The sequence below is a fragment of the Bos indicus x Bos taurus genome, chromosome 12 (genome assembly GCF_003369695.1).
Source record: "Bos indicus x Bos taurus breed Angus x Brahman F1 hybrid chromosome 12, Bos_hybrid_MaternalHap_v2.0, whole genome shotgun sequence".
Classification (NCBI taxonomy): domain Eukaryota; kingdom Metazoa; phylum Chordata; class Mammalia; order Artiodactyla; family Bovidae; genus Bos; species Bos indicus x Bos taurus.
In genome coordinates this window covers 70,541,216-70,565,500 of record NC_040087.1, presented here as the reverse complement: position 1 = coordinate 70,565,500, position 24,285 = coordinate 70,541,216, and the positions used below count along the sequence as shown (strand labels likewise).

At 38.6% G+C, this 24,285-nt stretch overlaps 1 protein-coding gene across 2 annotated transcripts in view; it reads right to left on the bottom strand.

Annotated features, from left to right (window-relative positions):
• LOC113902484 (multidrug resistance-associated protein 4-like) overlaps positions 1–24,285 on the bottom strand; it is a 327,639-nt gene that overhangs the window by 30,355 nt on the left and 272,999 nt on the right. For both annotated transcript variants that reach the window (XM_027557819.1, XM_027557818.1), the window contains exons 28-31: positions 21,781–21,870; positions 11,137–11,309; positions 10,444–10,549; positions 4,548–4,682 (exon numbers count right to left, since the gene is read on the bottom strand). In XM_027557819.1, the coding sequence (XP_027413620.1) occupies positions 4,548–4,682; positions 10,444–10,549; positions 11,137–11,309; positions 21,781–21,870 (504 nt within the window). The remainder of the gene's footprint in view (positions 1–4,547; positions 4,683–10,443; positions 10,550–11,136; positions 11,310–21,780; positions 21,871–24,285) is intronic.

The following is a 24,285-nucleotide window of genomic DNA, read 5'->3' as shown; positions in this document are numbered from 1 at the left end:
GAACAATACAAACATAACTTAGTGATATTGTTAAACTAGGTGCAAGATTATAGACCACAATCATGAGATTTCTATAACCCATTTCTGCTTTTGTATGTATGTTAAACTTGATTTGAAACACATACTGAAAAAACAAATTTCTAATTCTGTAGTATCTGCTGCAAACTAGCAAAACAACTAGTTACATACATCAGTTCCATCTTCCTTCCAAGGAGTCTTAGTTTTCTCATCTGTAAAATGACCGTGGTGAACTCTGTTATTAAATATTTGGACCTATCTAAAATTCCCTGGTCTATTTTCTCATTACTCAATTTTGAAAAAGATAAAATGACAACACATTTTTTAAATGAAGACTGACACACAGGTGAGGACACATCCTTTTGATGTAGAATGCATAAGGTCAAAGGAACAAATGTTTATAAATTCCTGACTTCTTTGTGACTACTTATTCAAGGAATCACAAATGATCATCAGGCCTTAGCGGGGAAGCTCTGACTGAGAGACACTCTAGTACAGAGGTCCCCAACCTTTTTAGCACCAGGGACCAGTTTTGTGGAATAGTTTTTCCATGGATTGGGTTGGGGGATGGTTCTGGGATGATTCAAGTGCATTCGATTTATTGTGCTCTTTATTGCTGTTTTGTGGCAATCTTAGGATATTTCACCTCAACTTTTGGGTTAAAGTTCACACTCCTATGAGAATCCAATGCTGCCACTGATCTGACAGGAGACAGAGCTCAGGGGATATGAGAAAAAGCTACAAACACGATGAAGCTTGGCTTGCTCACCTGCCACTTACCTCCTGCAGTACTGCCCAGTTCCTAACAGGACATAGACCAGTATTGGTCTGTGGCCTAGGGGTTGGGGACCTCTGCTCTGGTAGGTAAAAACGCTCTGTGAGTTTCAGGAATTAAAAATAAGTCAGGGCTCCAAGTACAGCTTCTCTATATCTGCACACAATATAAGTACTTATGAAAAGTTCAGAACACAAACTTCTCATCCCTATACCAAGAATTGAATCCTGACGCTGCCAACTCTTCAGCCAGCTCGATGACGCTGTGCAACTTCCCACCCTGTGAAAAGTGGAAGGTACTACTCTTCATCTCCAAGGAGAAGAACGAAGGTGAAGCGGTGACAGAGGAAAATTGAGCTACATTTTAGATAAATCTCTCACTTAGAAATACCATTCAGTTCAGTTCAGTCACCCAGCCATCTCCAACTCTTTGCAACCCCATAGACTGCAGCATGCCAGGCTTCCCTATCCATCACCAATTCCTGGAGCTTGCTCAAACTCATGTCCATTGAGTTGGTGATCCATCCAACCATCTCATCTTCTATCATCCCCTTCTCCTCCTTCCTTCAATCTTTCCCAACATCAGGATCATTTCCAATGAGTCAGTTCTTCACATCAGGAGGCCAAAGTACAGGAGCTTCAACTTTAGCATCAGTCCTTCCAATGAATGTTCAGGACTGATTTCCTTTAGGGTTGACTGGTTGGATTTGCTTGCAGTCCAAAGGACTCAAGAGTCTTCTCCAACACCACAGTTCAAAAGCATCAATTCTTTGGTGCTCAGCTTTCATTGTAGTCCAACTCTCACATCCATACATGACTACTGGAAAAACCATGCTTTGATCAGATGGACCTTTGTCAGCAAAGTTATGTCTCTAGTTTTGTTGTTGTTGTTGTTGTTGTTGTTGTTGTTGTGGCATGCTTTTTTTTTTTTCTTAAACTTTACAATATTGTATTGGTTTTGCCAAATATCGAAATGAATCCACCACAGGTATACATGTATTTCCCATCCTGAACCCTCTTCCCTCCTCCCTCCCCATATCATCCCTCTGGGTTGTCCCAGTGCACCAGCCCCAAGCATCCAGTATAGTGCATCGAACCTGGACTGGCAACTCATTTCATATATGATGTTATACGTATTTCAATGCCATTCCCCCATATCCTCCCACCCTCTTCCTCTCCCACAGAGTCCAAAAGACTGTTCTATACATCAGTGTCTCTTTTGCTGTCTTGTATACAGGGTTATTGTTACCATCTTTCTAAATTCCATATATATGCGTTACTGTATTGGTGTATACAATTAGTATACTGTATTGGTGTTTTTCTTTCTGGCTTACTTTACTCTGTATAATAGGCTCCAGTTTCATCCACCTCATTAGAACTGATTCAAATGTATTCTTTTTAATGGCTGAGTAATACTCCATTGTGTATATGTACCACTGCTTTCTTATCCATTCATCTGCTGATGGACATCTAGGTTGCTTCCATGTCCTGGCTATTATAAACAGTGCTGCGATGAACACTGGGATACACGTGTCTCTTTCAATTCTGGTTTCCTCAGTGTGTATGCCCAGCAGTGGGATTGCTGGATCATAAGGCAGTTCTATTTCAGTTTTTTAAGGAATCTCCACATTGTTCTCCATAGTGGCTGTACTAGTTTGCATTCCCACCAACAGTGTAAGAGGGTTCCCTTTTCTCCACACCCTCTCCAGCATTTATTGCTTGCGACTGAATATGTCTCTGTTTTTTAATATGCTGTCTAGGTTTGTCATAGCTTTTCTTCCAAGGAGCAAGCGTCTTTTAATTTCATGGCTGCAGTCACCATCTGCAGTGATTTTGGAGCCCACTGTTTCCATTGTTTCCTCATCTATTTGTCATGAAGTGATGGGACTGGATACCATGATCTTAGTTTTCTGAATGTTGAGTTTTAAGCCAGGTTTTTCACTTTCCTCTTTCACTTTCATCAAGATGCTCTTTAGTTCTTCTGTTTTCTGCTATAAGGATGGTATCATCTGCGTGTCTGAGGTTATTGATATTTCTCCTGGCAATCTTAATTCCAGCTTGTGCTTCATCCAGCCCAGCGTTTAACATGATGTACTCTGCATATAAGTTAAATAAGCAGAGTGACAATATACAGCCTTGACGTACTTCTTTCTCAGTTTGGAACCAGTCTGGTGTTCCTCATCCAGTTCTAACTGTTGCTTCTTGACCTGCATACAGATTTCTCAGGAGGTAATTAAGGTGGTCTGGTATTCCCATCTCTTGAAGAATTTTCTACAGTATATCTAACAGAAATATTGTGAGATACTTGGAATATGTTTTTAAGAGACATTTAAAATACTACACAAGTAAATTTGTTCTTTACAAGTGAAAAATCTGGGAGATTCAAAGTATGAAGAAGTAAAAATGCACCGATAATTTAATGAGCAGAGATTTAGTTTCAATGGGGAAGCCTCACCACACACAGTTAGAAGCCTCATCCCACCTCAAGCCATGCATCTCAAGGGGCAAGAGCACCAGACCATCATTCCCTCCTTCCATCCTTCCATCCTTCCATCAACCCCACTCTCACCTTGTTCCAGAAAGAATTACAGGCAGCTGCATGACAATGACTAAGTTCCTTAAGCAGACCTCAGTGCAGGCATTCTTGCCATTTCTGCTTGTTCCTCATGTCATAACCACAGAAACCCAAGGCCATGAAGTCAACAAAGCAAAAAATATCAAAACAGGAACATTTTGACTGGGACCAGGGGACCAAAATGACCAGGGATAACATCATGGAAATAGCTATCCTAAAATAAATCAACTATATGTGACAGCCGTCATATAGGCACCCTAAAACTTTTCTTTAAATACACCTGCTGTCTCTTAGAAGGCAGGATGATAGTTCTTAAAAAATTAGTCTGCTATCCTACTCATTTGCTAGCAAATTAACAAATTTCTTTCCTTTATTCTTTGAAACTTGTCTTCATTATTCTCATTCAGCATTGGAAACAAAGACCAAATTTTTCAGTACAAAACCACATGACCTGAGTGTTACCCATCGAGCCCCTTCCTCACACCATGCACGGTGCTTAGTGCTTCACACACCTCATCTCTGAGAAAGTGCTCTGTAAACCTTCAGACACCATTCAGACTACAGTGTGAAGGTATTGTGAACTCCTGATTTGTCCTGATGACAATTTCATTTTCCATATGCTAGAGAAAGCATGGGGGGCAAATGCACCTAATTCAAAACAACAAAGAATTAGAGAGAAAGTGTCAGTATCAGGTAGGAGTTTTATTTACAGATCAGAACACAGAAGAGACCTACATCTTTCCCTGGAAGATTTTCCTAGAATCAAAATACTCCAAAATTTTTCCCTTAAACTCTCAAATCTTCTGGATATTCTTTGACAGAACTTGTATGACAAATGTGCTAAGCACCAATCAGAATGAATGTGAAAGGTCTGCAAAATGGGTGTCCTGTGCTCTGTGAGAATCTGAACCCAGAGTCTAAATGTGTGCCAAGTCCAATCCAAAATCTCTCTCAGGTGCACGTGCATGCACACATCCTGACCCCATCCCCACTGCTTCTGCAGAGTCCCAGCAGACCTGGCTTCCACCTGCAACATGTAAAGATCCATTCATGAATCTTTGTCTCTGGAGCGTATGATTGAAAAGGACACAGAGAGCTTGTTACTGGACCCCTGCTACCAAATCGTGAGGAGTGAACTGTGGAGATAAATTTTAATTACAACTCCCCACAGTGGGCTCACCTGTTTTGCTGTTTCAGTGAGGGCAGCGGCCTTGGCCTTGCCCAGTTGTTGCACCATCTTGTAAAACAGGCTGTCTCTATTTTGCAGCAAAACATATGGCTCATCATATTCTTCCAGTCTTCCTGAATCCAAAACCTGTTAAGCAGCAGAGGAAACCTGTTAGTACACAACATTTCACAGTAACTTATTATAACTCCAACAATATTTCAGAAAGGGGCAGGACAGGGAGAATACAGAGAATCTATTTGGGTGGTAAGACTGGCTGGTATTTAAATAGTTTGATTACCCTAGGTTACTAGTAGATCAAGCTCTAACCCAATGTTTTACTATTATAATGTTATAGGAATAGAAGAAAATCAAAGTTTTAGACTATGATTACAGACACTTAGCAATCTATATCATTTATATTATGCCAAAGGCATTTGGGGTTGTTATGATTAGTTAGTGTTTTTAGCTTTCAGACTCTTAAGATTTGAGGGTTGTTTATACAGACATTCAAAGCTGGGAAATTTCTTAATTCAAGAAAATCAAACTCAATTTATCTAAAAAGTACAGTTGCTGCTGCTGCTAAGTCGCTTCAGTCGTGTCCAACTCTGTGCTACCCCACAGTTGGCAGTCCACCAGGCTCCCCAGTCCATGGGATTCTCCAGGCAAGAACACTGGAGTGGGTTACCATTTCCTTCTCCATTGCGTGAAAGTGAAAAGTGAAAGTGAAGTTGCTCAGTCGCCTCTGACTCTTAGCGACACCATGGACTGCAGCCTACCCAGGCTCCCCCCATCCATGGGATTTTCTAGGCAAGAGTACTGGAGTGGCTTACTATTGCCTTCTCCGAAAAAGTACAGTGGTATCATATAATAAGACAACAGTGACTTGACAGCAAATTAACTGTCAAGTTGGTTTAAAAACACTGAGCAAAACTTGGGAAAAAAGTAAATGCTTCCAGATTATGCCACCTCTTTGGGGCTGAATCCCTTGTCAGTGAGGTTAAAGTGCTTCTGAAAGTTGGTTTTGGTTGTACTTTATTATCCTGAAAGTGAAAGCCTGACAAAAAAGAGTTGCTACATAAACAGCTTTAGTGTAATCGCTCTGCACTGAAGAAATATCTAGAAATCCAATTTTCTCTTTGAGTAAGACTAAAGAAGCAATTTTTCCAGTAGTCATGTATGCATGTGAGAGTTGGACTATAAAGAAAGCTGAGCACCGAAGAATTGATGGTTTTGAACTGTGGTGTTGGAGAAGACTCTTGAGAGTCCCTTGGATTGCAAGGAGATCCAACCAGTCCATCCTAAAGTAGTCAGTCCTGGGTGTTCATTGGAAGGACTGATGCTGAAGCTGAAACTCCAGTACTTTGGCCACCTGATGTGAAGAGCTGATTCATTTGAAAACACCCTGATGCTGAGAAAGATTGAGGGCAGGAAAAGGAGGGGACGACAGAGGATGAGATGGTTGGATGGTGTCACTGACTCAATGGACATGAGTTTGGGTAAATTCCAGGAGTTGGTGATGGACAGAGAGGCCTGGAATGCTGCAGTTCATGGGATTGCAAAGTGTCAGACACGACTGAGCGACTGAACTGAACTGAAGACTTTGTACTAGCTTTATATATAAATTGAACAAATATGCCCATAAGCATAAATATTTCCCCCACTTTCTACTGCAATTTTTATTACACTCAGGCTCAGATTATTTACTGTGTACCTCTTATATATTCACAGAAAAATAAAACAACTCTGATTTAGCTTTCAAGATTAATAAAGAGTTAAGTAACACATAGACAAAACACATTTGAGGATCACAAGAAAATTTTTCATTAATTTCTGAATTATTCAGCAAATATTTTTTACACATTTAATTGCATTCCTGTCACTATGCTAGATGTTGTGGAAGAGCCAAACACAAGTAAGTCACAGCCCCTGCCTTCAGGGAGCCTGTACTGAGAGGAGAGAGAGAAGGAAATCCTCAAATGTCTACAATGCAAGAGAAAAAAAAATCATAAAAAGGAGTTTAGTAACAGAAAAGATGACTTCTGTCAGAGGTTCTGAATATGAGCTTCAAGTAGGAGATCAGGCAATGAACTGGGCCTCAAAGAATGAATAGACGTGAACATGCAGAAGTGGGGGTGGGTGGGTGGACAATGGTCATTCCAGACACAGGGAATAACCTAGGTCAAGAGGGCTGGAGGAGAGACTGGCATCTCCTTAAGTGCAGGGTATGCAATCTCCCTTGTTTGGTGTTGCATCTCAGGCCCCTGGCATTGTACATGACAGGTAACAGGCACTTAATACATGCTCATTGGAAGTTAAACGGAAAGGAAACTAAATTCAGGGCATGAATGAGTGACCACCCAATGGTGTAATCTGTCAAGACTATAGGATGAGATCAGGGGGTTTGGAGAATGAGTCCAGCTGGCTTGGGGAATAGCTAAGGATTAGGGATGTGGACCTGGAGGACCACATGCCCAAGATTGATGACTGTGGCCAAGAGGGAGAGTGAGAGGGGAAATGAGGGAGGGACAAAGCAGGGTTGAGGACTGAAACTCATTTACATCAAATATTGGAATAAAAGAAAGAAAAAGGACAGTCAGAGAAGAGGGAGAGTCGAAAGGAGCAAGAGCTTAGTGCAGCTCAGACTCATGTCAGGCCACAAGAGCTGAGATGGGACCCAGACTGAAAAATTCCAGGAACAGAATTTTACCAACTTAGCCTTTACATTTATGGCTTTGATCAAAGATTCTAGATATTTCAGAACAAATTGACATAAACAACTATAATTTTTTTCTTTGTGTACAGAAAAAATAGGTATAGTATTAACTTTTTATTTTAAAACCCTCTAATCTTGAAATTAAAAGTATCCTGTAATCTCCAGGTATATCTCCACTCTTCCCGTAACTCAAGTTAAACTATAAAGTAAACCACACATTCAATTCGGTGTGATAAGAATCCCTCAACTCTCGACCCCAATGAATACCAACCTCAAATTGCTTGTCACACTCTAGTAGATTTAGGAAAAATACATTATATTATCTGATTCAGTTATATAAGCGCAATAAAGATGTGTTTATCTGGCTTCTGTATCTGCTGACATTCCAGCTAGTTGTCCTAGACATAAAACTTAAATGGACCCAATGCAAGATAATTTAATTTGTTTTTATTGGTAGGATGCCTTCAATGACAATGGGGTGGCTGCAGGGAGAGGTGGAGGGCAAGGACAGGGTGAAAGAAAAACCTGAAAAAGGGCTTGAAACAGGTAAAGTTCACAGCATCATTCACGTACTGTGGAAGAAGTGGGAACAGTATGGAAATACAATGCTGAGAGATAAGAAATAACAAAGTGACAGGTAAAGAGTAGAAGGAAAAGGTTACTTTTCCCATTAGCATTCAAGAACACAAAATGAGTGACTAAAGATGCTCCATGCTAAACATCTCTGGATTCTAAGAGTCACTGTTCTACAATCTTGGGTTGTCACCAGGTCCCTCACAAACTCTGCAGGAGAAGCCTGCTTCCTACTGAGATGTTCTTGTCCTGTGACCAGCTGCACTGCTTGGAGCCTAGAGCATCCCTTTGGTTGGCAATCCCCGACTCCAGTCATCTGCCTCCACAGAGCTCACTTCTGTGCATGTTCAGCTTGGGAGACTGAGGCTACAGGCACTGCCTCAGTGCTGACAGTCCGGTATCTATTCAGTGTCCCCACTAATGATCCCACCTGACAATGCATGGGGAAGAGGGTGGGAGGTGATTTTCTAGAAACTGCCCAAGAAGTCAAAAGCTCCATTATATCATTGGACATAAGGAATTTGAGGTATTACTGACCATTTATTCCTGATTCTTACCTGTTTAGTGTGGACCATCAAAATCACTGGTTAACTCTATCTGCTGCCTCTTGTGCATTGTGCAGGCCTTCTTTATCTATTTACTTCATCACTAATCAGCATCAATTGTATACTCTGGAGTCTTGTGATGACTAGTATCTATACAGTGGGTAAAATAAGCTCATTGACCCAGACTAGGTTAGGCTGAAAATACCTTGCTTCTTTTGGGCTTATTTGCTACCAAAGGTTTTTCCTTTGAGGGATGATTTCCTTGTCATTTAATAAACCACAACCTAAAATCTATCGAAACTCAGCAAGCAACAGAGGAGAAGAACAAAGAGAGAGAGAATAGAAAGAAAAAGAGAGAAAATGAAGGGAGGAAGAAATGGAGGAGATAAAGCTAAGGAAGGAAATATTAAATTACTAAGGAAGAAAGAGCAATCAAACCTGAAAGAAAGACACTAGACAGACATCCAGAGACCAAAGTTTGGAGCTTGCTGTGTCTGCAATGCCTGGATACATTGTATAAGAGACTTGCTAGTAAAAAAAAAAAAAAAGAGAGAGAGACTTGCTAGTTGTTCATTTACAGTCACTCAGTCTCCATCTGCCTCTTTCTACACTTTCACCTGTGATGCAGAGGTTGTTTCTGCAAAGGCTCTTTGGCCTGCTGGCCCTTTGTGAGGTTCTGTCAGTAGGGGGCACTAGAGGGAGGAGGAAGGTGGGAAGCAGAGCAAATGGTCTCCCTCCTTTCTGCTACTTCTGCAACATAACGCTAGCTTCTATCAGCACATGGAGAACTAGCCTCATCATGCTCACTCACAAATATGACCAGTAGCTAGACAATGACCTCCCCTTGGAGGTCGCTCAGTCATGTCCAACTCTTTGCAACCCCATGAATTACAGCACGCCAGGCCTCCCTGTCCATCACCAACTCCTGGAGTTCACTCAGACTCACGTCCATTGAGTCAGTGATGCCATCCAGCTATCTCATCCTCTGTCATCCCCTTCTCCTCCTGCCCATAATCCCTCCCAGCATCAGAGTCTTTTCCAATGAGTCAACTCTTCACATGAGGTGGCCAAAGTATTGGAGTTTCAGCTTCAGCATCAGTCCTTCCAAAGAACACCCAGGACTGATCTCCTTTAGAATGGACTGGTTGGATTTCCTTGCAGTCCAAGGGACTCTCAAGAGTCTTCTCCAATACCACAGTTCAAAAGCATCAATTCTTCGGTGCTCAGCTTTCTTCACAGTCCAACTCTCACATCCATACATGACCACTGGAAAAACCATAGCCTTGACTAGACGGACCTTTGTTGGCAAAGTAATGTCTCTGCTTTTTAATATGCTATCTAGGTTGGTCATAACTCTCCTTCCTAGGAGTAAGCATCTTTTAATTTCTGTACTGAACTGAACTGAACTGGAGGTCTCAGCACTGACTCATAAGGCTTCTTCTCTGAGTCTTAGGTCTGGAGATCTGTCCTAGGGCAGTCATTGCTTCCTAAAATTATTACCCCAGTGATTCATTTTTCCAGCCCTCCAATTCTTATGTAACAAATTTCCTTTATTAAATCCTTTCTGTCTAAATACTTTTTCTCATTAGGCCTTTTGTCCTCAACGACTCCCCTCTGACAGCACATATTGTGAATGTCCCAACAACTGGGAAATTCTGCAAGTTCACCTAACAACTGCCTGGCAGTCTAATGAAATGCTGCTTTTATTAAGGGAATACAAAAATGCTGAAAGAACTGTGACACAGTAAAAATGACTTTGTTGCACCACTCTGAAATCTGAAGTCTCATTGTGAGTTTGGAATATTTTCATGGTTGGATACCTTAAAAAAACAGCAATTCAAATAAACTTTTAAATGGAAATAGGAAATTACTGTTTCCTATTCCTAAACAATACTGGAATGTATTGTTTAATAGCACATTCTGAAACTACACTTAAGTACTTGAGTTATTGTCAAGGATGAGAGGAAAAAATAAGAATTAATTAATTAGAAGTTTTAATCAAGTTTTACAAGGAAGAATAAATTTAAAAATTGAAGGTAAATGGAAACAATGGAAATCCCACAGGTGAGGGCCTTACCATTATCCTGTCACTGTCAATAATGGTGCTCAATCTGTGTGCGATGGTTAGCACAGTACACTGTGCAAATTTCTCACGGATCTTTTTTTGTATTAACTCATCAGTGCTGGAATCAAAGAATTGCATTTAGTTAAGTAAAGACAGGAAAAGCAGACTTAAGACTTGAAAATATCACATGATATTTTTATGCTTTTAAAAATCAATACTTAAGACATAATCCTGCTCTTGAAACACTAAGTATAAAAAGTCTTTATTGTTGTTGTTTAGTTGCTAAGTTGTGTCTGACTCTTTTGCAACCTCATGGACTATAGCCCACCAGGCTCTTCTGTCCATGGGATTTCCCAGGCAAGAATACTGGAGTGGGTTGCCATTTCCTGGTCCAGGAAATCTTCCCAATCCAGGGGAAAGTCTACTTGGAAATGTACTATTTTTCATAAAACAATAAAAAGTTGTCTTCCTGCCAAATTGCTTGAAACTATCAGGAGCTGGATTAACAAATCTAGCTCTCTCAGGATGCCTCATAACGTTATTACCACATTTTGGTTTCTTCCTCTGTTTTCTGGAATTAATGTTACCAGGAGATGTCTTTGGGGCAAATAGAGCACATAAAAACATTTCTCAACATCACTAAATATTTCCCATTTACCATATTTAAAATTCAGATTCCATGTTTCATGAATCTTAGCTCCATACCTTGGATCCACATGTGCTGTGGCTTCATCAATAATCAATATCTGATTCTTCCTGAGAATAGCCCTGGCAAGGCACACCAGTTGTTTTTGCCCAACACTTAAGTTCGATCCAGATTCTACTAATTCAGTATCCATTTTATCAGGAAGTTCTTTGATGATTTCTTTAAGTTGTACCTGTGCATATAGAAAGAAGAATGACATTTTCTTAAACAAACAACTACTGAAGTAGACAAGCCTCTTATTCATTAGAGCTTTGACATCTTCAGGACTTCTTATGTATCTTACATGTACAGCCAGGTGATGGGGAGAACTCTTTCCAAAGAGTGTTCACTGAGGAAGATGGTGGAGTCAACTCACGACAAAAAGGTCTCAGTGTCCCCCACACCGACTTAACGATTAGTTAAGAAAGTCTCTCAAAAAACTAAGCTATTTCTCTCAGTACAATTTGAACAGAAAAGTTAAAAGGACCCTATGGATGAGTCAAATTTCCCAAAAATAGATTTTGCAAAGGAGTTACTACACTTGAGCTCCCCTGGTAGTTCAGATGGTAAAGTGTCTGCCTGCAATGTGGGAGACCTGGGTTCGATCCCTGTGTTGCAAAGATCTCCTGGAGAAGGAAATGGCAACCCACTCCAGTATTCTTGCCTGGAGAATCCCACGGACAGAGGAGCATGGTAGGCTACAGTCCATGGGGTCGCAAAGAGTCGGACATGACTGAGTGACTTCACTTTCTACTACACTAAAGTAAATTAAAAAAAAAATATATATATATATATATATATATATTGATTGTAGGAAGTATGGTTCTCTAAATATATAATCTTCTCAGCACTTCACCATTTTGGAAGGTCCAAATGTCTAAAAAAATAAATTCAAATAATGGCAAATTGTACCTCATAGATCAGTAAAACTAGAACTATTTTGGTGATGATTCTTTCTCATGTTTAATCCCATAATTGTGAACAAGTGCATTTTCTTCAATGTTATAATTTTGAAAAGTTTTTTTCTTGAACAGTAATTTATTTACTATATTATTTTAGTTTCAGGTATACAGCAAAGTGAATCAGTATATATATATATATATATATATATATATATATATATATATATATATATTTCCTTCAGATTATTTTCCACTGTAACTTACTATCAGTCAGTTCAGTTTAGTCACTGAGTCCTGTCTGACTCTTTGCCACCCCATGGACCATAGTGCACCAGGCTTCCATCGGTGTCCATCACCAACTCTCCGAGCCTGCTCAAACTCATGTCCATCAAGTCGGTGATGCCATCCAACCACCTCATCCTCTGTCCTCTCCTTCTCCTCCTGCCTTCAATTTTTCCCAGCATCAGGGTCATTTCAAATAAGTCAGCTCTTCACATCAGGTGGCCAAAGTATTGGAGTTTCAGCTTCAAGATCAGTCCTTCCAATGAACACCCAGGACTGATTTCCTTGAGGATGGACTGGTTGGATCTCCTTGCAGTCCAAGGGACTCTCAAGAGTCTTCTCCAACACCAAAGTACAAAAACATCAATTCTTTGGGGCTCAGCTTTCTTAATGGTCCAACTCTCACATCCACACATGACTGCTGGAAAAACCATAGCTTTGACTAGACAGATCTTTGTCGGCAAAGTAATGTCTCTGCTTTTTAATATGCCATCTAGGTTGGTCATAGCTTTTCTTCCAAGGAGCAAGTGTATTTTAATTTCATGGCTGCAGTCACCATCTGCAGTGATTTTGTAGCCCAAAAAATAAAGTCTCTCACTGTTTTCATTGTTTCCACATCTATTTGTCATGAAGTGATGGGACCAGATGCCAGGATCTTTGTTTTTTGAATGTTGAGTTGTAAGCCAGCTTTTTAACTCTCCTTTTTCACTTTCATCAAGAAGTGCTTTAGTTCTTCTCTTTCTTCCATAAGGGTGATTTCATCTGCATATCTGAGATTATTGATATTTCTCCTGGAAATCTTGATTCCAACTTGTGCATTATCCAGCCCAGCATCTCACATGATGTACTCTGCATGTAAGTAAATTAGCAGGGTGACAATATACAGTCTCGACATACTCCTTTCCCAATTTGGAACCAGTCCATTTTTCCATGTCTGGGTCTAACTGTTCCTTCTTGACCTGAATACAGATTTGTCAGGAGGCAGGTCAGATGGTCTGGTAGTCCCATCTCTTTAAGAATTTTCCACAGTTTGTTGTGATCCACACAATCAAAGACTCTGGCATAGTCAATAAAGCAGAGGTAGACATTTTTCTGGAACTCTCTTGCTTTTTCAATGATCCAACAGACGTTGGCAATTTGATCTGTGGTTCCTCTGCCTTTTTAAATCCAGCTTGAACATCTGGAAGTTCACAGTTCACTTATTGTTGAAGCCTGGCTTGGAGAATTTTGAGCATTACTTTGCTAGCGTGTAAGATGAGTGCAACTGTGAAGTCGTTTGGACATTCTTTGGCATTGCCTTTCTTTGGGATTTGAGTGAAAAACTGACCTTTTCCAGTCCTGTGGCCACTATGAAGTTTTCTGAATTTGTTGGCATATTGAGTGCAGCCCTTTAACAGCATCATCTTTTAGGATTTGAAATAGCTCAACTGGAATTCCATCACCTCCACCACCTTTGTTCATAGTGATGCATCCTAAGGCCCATTTGACTTCACACTCCAGGATGTCTGGCTCTAGGTGAGGGATCACACCATCATGGTTATCTGGGTCATGAAGATCTTCTTTGTATAGTTCTTCTGTGTATTCTTGCCACCTTTCCTTAATATCTTCTACTTCTGTTAGGTCCATACCATTTCTGTCCTTTATTGTGCCCATCTTTGATGAAATGTTCCCTTTGTATCTTCAATTTTCTTGAAGCTATCTCTAGTCTTTCCAATTCTATTGTTTTACTTTTTTCTTTTCATTTTTCACTTAAGTGAAAGTGAAAGTGATGTCGCTCAGTCGTGTCCGACTCTGCCACCCGTGGACTGTAGCCCACCAAGCTCCTCTGTCCATGGGATTCTCCAGGCAAGAATACTGGAGTGGGTTGCCATTTCCTTCTCCATTTTTCACTTAGAAGACTTCCTTATCTCTCCTTGTTATTCTTTGGAACACTTCATTCAGATGAGTGTACATTTCCTTTTCTCCTTTGCCTTTCACTTTTTCTCAGCTATTTGTAAGGCCTCCTCAGGCAACAGTTTTGCCTTTTTGCATTTCTTCTTATTGGGGATGGTTTTGAACACCGCCTCCTGTACAATGTCATGAACCTCCATCCATAGTTCTTCAGGCACTAGTCTATCAGATCTATTCCCTTACTGTAAGGTACTCTAGTTGCCTGTGCTATACAGTAAATCCTTGTTGCTACTCTATTTTATGTATAGTAGTTTGTATCTGTGAATTTCGTACTCTTGATTGATCCCTCTCTTTCCCCTTTGGTAACCATAAGTTTATTTTCCATGACTGTAACTCTGTTTCTTTTTATACATACATTAATTTGCTTTATTTTTTAGAATCCACATATAAGTGATATCATATAATATTTGTCTTTCTCTGACTTCACTTAGGATGATTTTCTAGGTTTATCCATGTTGCTGCAAATAGCAATATTTCGTTGCTTTTTATGTCTGTATAACACAATATACATACATATACACATATAATATATATAGATAGATAGATAGATAGATAGATAGATATTTATGTGTGTATGTTGCCACATCTTCTTAAAGATGTTGTCTTGTCTGTTGACAGAAACTTGAGTTCCTTCTATATCTTGGCTATTGCAAATAGTACAGCAATGAACCCTGGGGTGCATGTTATTTCCAAGTTAGTATTTCCATTTTCCCCAGATATATACCCAGGAGTATAATTGCTGGATCATGTGGTAGCTCTATTTTTAGTTTTTTTAGGAACCTCCATACTGTTTTCCACACACCAATTTACATTCCCAACATAAGTGTCTTGGGGATTTCCCAAGTGGCTCAATGGTTAAAAAAAAAAAAAAATCCAGCTGCCAATGCAGGAGATGAAAGAAATGTGGGTTTGATCTCTGGGTCAGGAAGATCCCCTGGAGAAGGAAATGACAACCCACTCCAGTATTCCTGCCTGGAAAATCCTGTGGACAGAAGAGTCTGGCAGGCTACAGTTCATAGGGTTGCAAAGAGTAAAACATGACTGAGCATACACACACACAGCAGTGTGTTGGAGTTCCTTTTTTCCCACATCTTCTCTAGCATTTATTATTTATAAACTTTTTGATGATAGCCATTCTGACTGGTATGAGTTTGTACCTCATTGTGGTTTTGATTTGCATTTCTCTAATAATTAATAATGCTGAGCATCTTTTCATGTGTCTATTGGCCATCTGTATGTCTCCTTTGAAGAATTTCATAAATGTTTTTCAGTGAAAACTCAGGAAAACAAGACCACAACACAAGAAGTTATTTACCCCAGACTATGGATGTAGGTGGTATTTGTATTAATCTATCCTCATAAAATCAAAGTTGCAAGATTAAAAAATCAACTTTTTAACTGCCAAAGATAATCTGAAACTATATTGAGTTGCAGGGGTCAATGAATATTTGTTTTGGAGAAATATTATAGATTAAGAACAAAATTCAGACTGTGCTTGAAATTAAAGAACAGAGAGTAAATACACTTCAAATTAAAGGATTAAAGATTGATTAGTGATGGCCAATTAGCATACACAGAATTACAAAGGCAAATTACAAAACACCAGGGTGAGTGGGCAATGTTTTCATGGTATCCTAAATGCTGTAGTACTTCCATGAATGTTATCCTGAATTGCTTTCCTTATGAAAGTCTAATCTGTAGAAATGGGGATTCTGAGTATGGATTAAACATGGTATTAGTATTTAGTGATAGCATGAAAGATATGCAAAATCTGAAGGATAAGATATGGATTATGAGGCAAGTGGCTGAAAAGAAAATTATAAAATGAAAGTCAGCTTAATCACCCCCACCTCCACCACCTCATTACAAGGAAGAGGACTTACTGAATATTCTATGAAACATATTCCATAAATCTAAACTCAAGTGATAGGACTGATAAGAGTGTAACACTGCAAGACTTTCTCACTTTCCTTCTTAGTTGACTTTGGTAATCCTTGTAAATGCAAATTTGTCTTTCTTAAGACTGACATCATGACTGTGAGGAAATAACCTCAAACCTACTGGTGATTCAGGTGATATCTCATCATTAATCTGGTTTTTTACTTTCCTTCAAGTTGTCTACATATGCCTGACAAGGAATAAGCTGTTGTGAGGTGAAAATGCTTTCCAGAACACATGGTTTTCTGAGACTCTAATTTCATTTATGGATCAGAGATGGTTGACAATGCTATAAATACGAAGACCTTTTGTAGTGTAATCATATAATCAAGTTATAATTATTTGAATGGAAAAAAGACAAAAGAGACAGTAAACAATAACTAGGAGTTACAACTAGAGAATCTGAAAACATATCAAATAGTGTAATGCAGTGAAGTGAAGTGAAAGTCGCTCAGTCGTATCCAACTCTTTGAGATCCCATGGACAACAGTCCATAGAATTCTCCAGGCCAGAATACTGGAGTGGGTAAACTTTCCATTCTCCAGGGGATCATCCCAATTCAAGGATCGAAACCAGATCTCCTGCATTGCAGGTGGATTCTTCACCAGCTGAGCCACAAGGGAAGCCCAAGAATACTGGAGTGGGTAGCCTATCCCTTTTCCAGTGGATCTTCCAGACCCAGGAATCCAACTGGGGTCTCCTGCATTGCAGTCAGATTCTTTACCAACTGAGCTATCAGAGAAGCCCAATAGTGTAATATTACTATTAAATTTCTTGAGTGAGATATTAGTATAATGTTATGTAGGAGAATGTTCTTATTTTTAAAAGTGTATGTTTATGTATTTAGGATGAGTTTCAACTTAAAAAAAAATTTCTGCAACTTACTTTCAAACAGTTCAGCAAAATATAGATGATAGAAGAGAGAAAGCAAATACAGAAAAAATATCAATAACTGGTGAATTTTGGTGAAGTTATATATGTGTTCATCATACCATTCCTTGCATATTCCTGTGATTTGAAAGCTTTAAAACAGAAAATTGGGACCTTGAACCTAGACAGCCTAGGCATAAGTCCTGCCTGGTCTGCCAACTGGGCAATTTCCTGAGCTTAATCTATCTTAGCTTCCTAAACTCTAAATAAGACTATAATATTGTAATATTGTAGTATTCCTTCCTTCCTCCTAATATTGTTAGAGTATAATGTGAGTCAGTATGTGTAGAATCTACAACAGAGGTTGATATGAAGAGATCAACAGATATTGCCCATTGTTAATAATGCTGTCAGCTATCCTCTCCTCATGCTCTACTTTGTTCGTCTCCCTGCATGTTTCAGTACTGAGACTTTATTACACACACATTGGTGGTTTGCTTTTTACCTTCTCTATAAGAAGATAAACTCCAAAAGGATAGAGACTTTGTCTCCTCTGGTAACTGTGATAGCCCCAGAATCTGAAACACTGCCTATCCAAAAAACTCTCAATACATATTTGTTGGAAGTATGAATGAAGCAACAAGTGCATCTTATCTTGTGACATAACCTGTTTCTATAAGATAGGAAATAAATCCACACATAATTTTATATAATACCATTTTCTCATTAAATATCATTGTAAAATAAATATATTCCTTATAACAACAATTAACTGGCCCCAAGATATCATAATATCTAACTTTAAACTATGGAAACCTTTTTTAAAAAAGTTGGTAATTTAAGAAAAACAGAGAAAATAACACTATTTGAAATTACATATATTGTATAGAATAGTTCAGATGATTTTTGAGCTTGGGAAAATAATAAACTACAGCAAAACTGAAAAAAATAAGCTGAACTTATAGGACACCTCAGTTCTATCATCATAAACACTTTCAAATAACCTAGTAAATAAACCATCTTTCTCATCCAGGTGCCAATGTCCCTCACAGAAGGTTAACACAGATGTAAGATGGTTTCCACATTTTATGAACCCTTACTTTTCAAAATGAAAGGCTGGTGTGGGCTGGAAAGAGACAGTGAAATCCAATCAGCAAATGGGGAAGAGCTATTACCAGAGCAGAGCCAGCAGTAAATGAAGTAAAGGGGAGCTTGTTCACCTAAATACAAGGCCCTGGGAAATGGGCCTGTGACCTGTCACCATAGCAAGGAATGAACCGCGTGTACAGGTTGCTGATGTCCAGATTTCTGTATCTTGGCTTCCTGTGTGATGAGACATACTTGTATTTTAACAGAGATACTATCAACGGTTCATATAATTGGATGTTTTCTGCACAGTTTTGACATGAAATACTATATTCTCAATTGTAAACTCCTGGATCAAAACTGTTTCGTTTTTTCAGCGGAAGCAACACACTGCTGATTCATTTCCAGAGTTTTATCTACTGTGCTGTTTTAATCTTTGAGTGATAAAGTGCTTCATTTTTAAGCACTACTCTATATATTTGTAGACCTGCTGTTGTTTTTTTTAGGTTCTCTAACTTATAATTAACATTCTTCAGTGTATAGTAAGTTGGCTATTTTTCAGAAATTGAAAAACATATTTTTAACATATTTTGAAAAATAACCAAGATGAGAGGGACAGCATCCATAGGGCTATCTTCCTTATGGACGTTCATCTCTAACAGGAGAGAATGAGGAGGCAGAAATAGAGGACTTTAAAAAAATTTTAAAAGCATCTTTTCCTTTTAGTTAAATTTCTTTTTCTTTTTAATTTTTTATTATTATTTTTTCTTTTACTTTACAATATTGCATTGGTTTTGCCATACATCAACATGCATCCGCCACAAGAGTAAAATGGGTGCCCTCTTACTCTCAGGTCAACTGTATTAGTTTTGATTGACAGTTTCACCTTGGCTTTATTTATAAAGCAATGACTGGGGTTTTTAATCCACCTAAAAACTGACCTCATTGTTTAGACTGAGAAATCATCCCATCATGGTGTTCCTCTAGGAATTATTTCTTTATGAGATTTACATGTTTTCCAGTGAAGATCGGTAAACAATATATACAAAGGACAGAATGAAATAATTCCCAGAGGAACACAATGCTGGGATGATTTCTCACTTTAAGATATATCACTAAAATAGTACGGTTAATTTCAGAAGCAATACAGAAAAACCACACACTTCACTTTGTGACATAAACTCATATTTATTTCTGTTTATGGAAAGTTCCAAATGTAGTCTAAATAAATGTAGATCTTAGTATCATGTACCACTCATCATTTTAGAATTGAGAGACTACTAAATTTTAATTTTAGCTCCTTCAGGTGAATTAACAAGTTAGGGCCAAGTTCTAAGAGAGTTTTTAACAGAATTTGTCTCCAATTAACATTTTTTTTCTGTCCATGGAATAATGTTTTCTAAAAATTTAAAGTAATTTTTCTGAGAATCTCTGAAGACACATGTCAAGCTCAGAAATAAACAGGGATATACCAGGGCTTCCAGTTTAAAATGTGTCCCAATTTCACCAGTAAATGCATCCTATGACTGTGAGAGCAGTCTATCATCCTACCTTTATTTACACTTAGTGGTTTATTGTTCTCCCCACCTCTTTTCCTCTACAATTTCACTGTAGAAAGACTTACAAACTTAAATGAAAGCAGAGGCCCACTGTTTTCCAATTAGGATAAGGTGAAGTAACCAGCCTGATTGAGGAAAGTAAAATTCCCACAATTGCTAGAAAGCAGGGTGGGTGTGTAAAGACTCAGTGCTGACAACCTTCAGAAACCAGAATTACTGGCAGGAAATTCTCAGACCTCCAAATCTGCTGACTCATAGTCAAAGGCCCTCTGTGAATTACACATCTCAGTGCTATCCCAGGAAGAGTGACACCAAAAGATAAAAACACTGATTCTAAACAACAATGTGAGCAATTGCTTTCTGGTATTTTTGACAAAAAAAAAACAAAAACAAAAAACAAATTTTTTTTTTTTTTTAAGAAATAAGATACAATTCTCTAAAATGAGATAAAGTAAATATTCAGTGCCTATTTGTGCAACACATATTTTTTCAGGGCAAAAGACCTGGATAGGTATTTTCCATGAGAGCCTAGAAGTCTGCCTATTATTTAGAAGTCTAGGTAGAGTTTCTGCCATCAGTACCTTAGAATAAATTTGCAAAACTAGGGAAAATCCACAAAAATAATTAAAATTAAAAAAAAAAAAAAAACAAGAGCACCTTAACAGTCAAAATCCTTTTTATGCAAGACTGAGGAGGTTCAAAGAAGTGAGTCAAAGAGAAACATGACATAAATAATAGAAAATCCTCTAGAAATGAACTTAGTACAAAGCCTCAGCAAAAGCTCCAGAGTTGTGTCACCAGCATATGCTCTGTGGCATTGAATGATGCAGCTGCTAATAAATAATTATCACTTTTCAAATGTATAATATACCTTTAATAAACTCTTTCTTATGAAATTTCATACCATGTTACTGGCATGATCTCATTTATCTTTCTGTTAGTAATGAAAAACAACTGATATCTCCACATAGTAGATACTTCCTAAGATCAAAGGAATAAAAATGAGTGTTGCAAATTAAGGTAATTAATTCCCTAGGTCACTAGTAGAATTTGAACACACAATTTTACCTTCTAGTTTAGTGTTCTACTAAGGACAAGAAAGAGGAGAGTGAAAAAACTGGCTTAAAGCTCAACATTCAGAAAACTGAGATCATGGCATCTGGCCCCATCACTTCATGGGAAATAGATGGGGAAACTGTGGAAACAGTGTCAGACTTTATTTTTGGGGGCTCCCAAATCACTGCAGATGGTGACTGCAGCCATGAAATTAAAAGACGTTTACTCCTTGGAAGGAAAGTTATGACCTACCTAGATAGCATATTCAAAAGCAGAGATATTACTTTGCCAACAAAAGTCCATCTAGTCAAGGCTACGGTTTTTCCAGTGGTCATGAATGGATGTGAGAGTTGGACTATAAAGAAAGCTGAGTGCCTAAGAATTGATGCTTTTGAACTGTGGTGTTGGAGAAGACTCTTGAGAGTCCCTTGGACTGCAAGGAGATCCAACCAGTCCAGCCTAAAGGAGATCAGTCCTGGGTGTTCTTTGGAAGGACTGATGCTAAAGCTGAAACTCCAATACTTTGGCCACCTCATGTGAAGAGTTGACTCATTGGGAAAGACCCTGATGCTGAGAGGGATTGGGGGCAGGAGGAGAAGGGGACGACAGAGGATAAGATGGCTGGATGGCATCACCGACTCAATGGACATGAGTTTGAGTGAACTCCGGGAGTTGGTGATGGACAGGGAGGCCTGGCACGCTGTGATTCATGGGATCGCAAAGAGTTGGACACAACTGAGTGACTGAACTGAACTGCACTGAAGGGCAAGAAATGTAATGTATCTAATTGCTTTGGGTTCTAGGGAAAAAGGTAAAATGGAAACATGATGAATTATACTGTTGGTTTTCATATTTACTCATTTCATCATACACACATTTTAAGTACATCCATGTCATCAATGTTCTCCTAGGAGGTGTGAAGTCAATTAAACTGTTAAGCTCCCTTAATTACCTACAATGCTTTTAAATGTACACACGTGAGATATTGATGCTAACAAGTTTATCATATTTAATAAATTACCTCTTCTAAGACATTCCATAGTTCCTCATCTGTATACTTATTAAAGGGATCCAGATTTTTCCTCATTGTTCCAGTGAACACAATAGGGTCCTAAATACAACAAAATAGAGAATGTTATTACTGCAGTCTCTTTTCATTTCATTCCAATTTTTAGAGAACAGATTTAAAATGCAAAAAAAAAAAAAGAAAGAAAGAAAGAAAACAAAGTTTACTACAATCATTAATAGTAAGCTTGCAAATCCGTTCAATCACTTAGTCATGTCCAACTCTTTGTGACCTCATGGACTGCTGCAAAACACCAGGCTGCCCTGCCCTTCACCAACTCCCAGAGCTTACTCAAACTCATGTCCATCAAGTCAATGATGCAGTCCAACCGTCTCATCCTCTGTCAAACCCTTCTCTTCCTGCCTTCTATCTTTCCCAGCATCAGGGTCTTTTCAAATGAGTCAACTCTTCGCATCAGGTGGCTAAGTATTGGAGTTCCAGCTTCAGCATCAGTCCTTCCAATGAATATCCAGGACTGATTTCCTTTAGGATGGACTGGTTTGATCTCCTTGCAGTTCAAGGGACTCTAAAGAGTCTTCTCCAACACCACAGTTCAAAAGCATCAATTCTTTTGTGTTCAGATTTCTTTATACTCCAACTTTCACATCTATGCATAACTACTGGAAAAACCATAGCTTTGACTAGACAGACCTTTGTTGGCAAAGTTATGTCTCTGCTTTTTAATATGCTGTCTAGGTTGGTCATAGCTTTTCTTCAAAGGAGTAAGCGTCTTTTAATTTCATGGCTGTAACCACCATCTGCAGTGATTCTGATCCAAAAATATATATATATATATCCAAAAAAATAAAGTCTTTCACTGTTTCCATTGTTTCCCCATCTATTTGTCATGAAGTGATAGGATCGGATGTCATGCTCTTAGTTTTCTGAATGTTGAGTTTTAAGTCAACTTTTTCACTCTCCTTTTTCACTTTCATCAAGGGCTACTTTAGCTCTTCTTTGTTTTCTGCCCTAACGGTGGTGTCATCTGCATATCTGAGGTTATTGATATTTCTCCTGGCAATCTTGATTTCAGCTTCTGCTTCATCCAGCCCAGCATTTTTCATGATATACTCTGCATATAATTTAAATAAGCAGGGTGACAATATATAACCTTGACATACTCCTTTCTTGATTTGGAACCAATCTGTTGTTCCATGTCCAGTTCTAACTGTTGCTTCTTGACCTGCATACAGGTTTCTCTGTAGGCAAGTAAGTTGGTCTAGTATTCCCATTTCTTTAAGAATTTTCCAGAGTTTGTTGTGATCCACACAATGAAAGGTTTTGGCATAGTCAATAAAGCAGAAGTAGATGTTTTTCTGGAACTCTTTTGCTTTTTCAGTGATCCAACAGATGCTGGCAATTTGATCTCTGGTTCCTCTGCCTTTTCTAAATCCAGCTTGAACATCTAGAATTTCACAGTTTACTTACTGTTGAAGCCTGGCTTGGAGAATTTTAAGCATTACTTTGCTAGCATGTGAGATGAGTGCAATTGTGCAGTAGTATGAACATTCTTTGGCATTGCCTTTCTTTGAATTTGAATGAAAACTGACCTTTTCCAGTCCTGTGGCCACTGCTGAGTTTTCCGAATTTGTTGGCATACTGAGTGCAGCACTCTAACAGCATCACCTTTTAGGATTTGAAATAGCTCAACTGGAATTCCATCCATCACCTCCACTAACTTCGTTCATAATGATGCTTCCTAAGGTCCACTTAACTTCACACCAGAATGTCTGGCTCTAGGTGGGAGATCACACCATTGTGATTCTTTGGGTCATGAAGATCTTTTTTGTATAGTTCTTCTGTGTATTCTGGCCACCGCTTCTTAATATCTTCTGCTTCTGTTAGGTCCCTACCATTTCTGTCCTTTATTGTGCCCATCTTTGCATGAAATGTCCCCTCAGTATCTCTAATTTTCTTGAAGAGATCTCTAGTCTTTCCCATTCCATTGTTTTCCTCTGTTTCTTTGCACTGATCAGTGAGGAAGGCTTTCTTATCTCTCCTTGCTGAGACTGAGCAACTAAAACTAAAAATTAAATTTAAGCATTTCCCATTGCAATATGGGCACCCACTTACATCTATACTGCCAATTTAAAAGGATATATTGAGAGATTATTCATGTTCATTTAGCTGTAGTAGATGGCAGAACAGAGTTTAGTAAATAAGAGTATTTCCCTTTGTTCTACATGCCAAATATATATCTCAAAATCAGTAAAATTTTCATCAAAGCTTATTGAATAAAAAGAATTATCTATTAAAACATGAATTGTGGAACTGACTGTAAAAGTGCTCACAGTAGACACATATGCAAGGGCAGATAAGGATCAAAACAATAAAAACATATTATTATTACAGTATCAGGTACTACAGTACCTCTAGGCAATGAAGCAAATAAACTTATCTTATAAATAATCATTATAAAGATGTGTACAGGCAGAACACTTAAGTGTAGAGATTTACAGT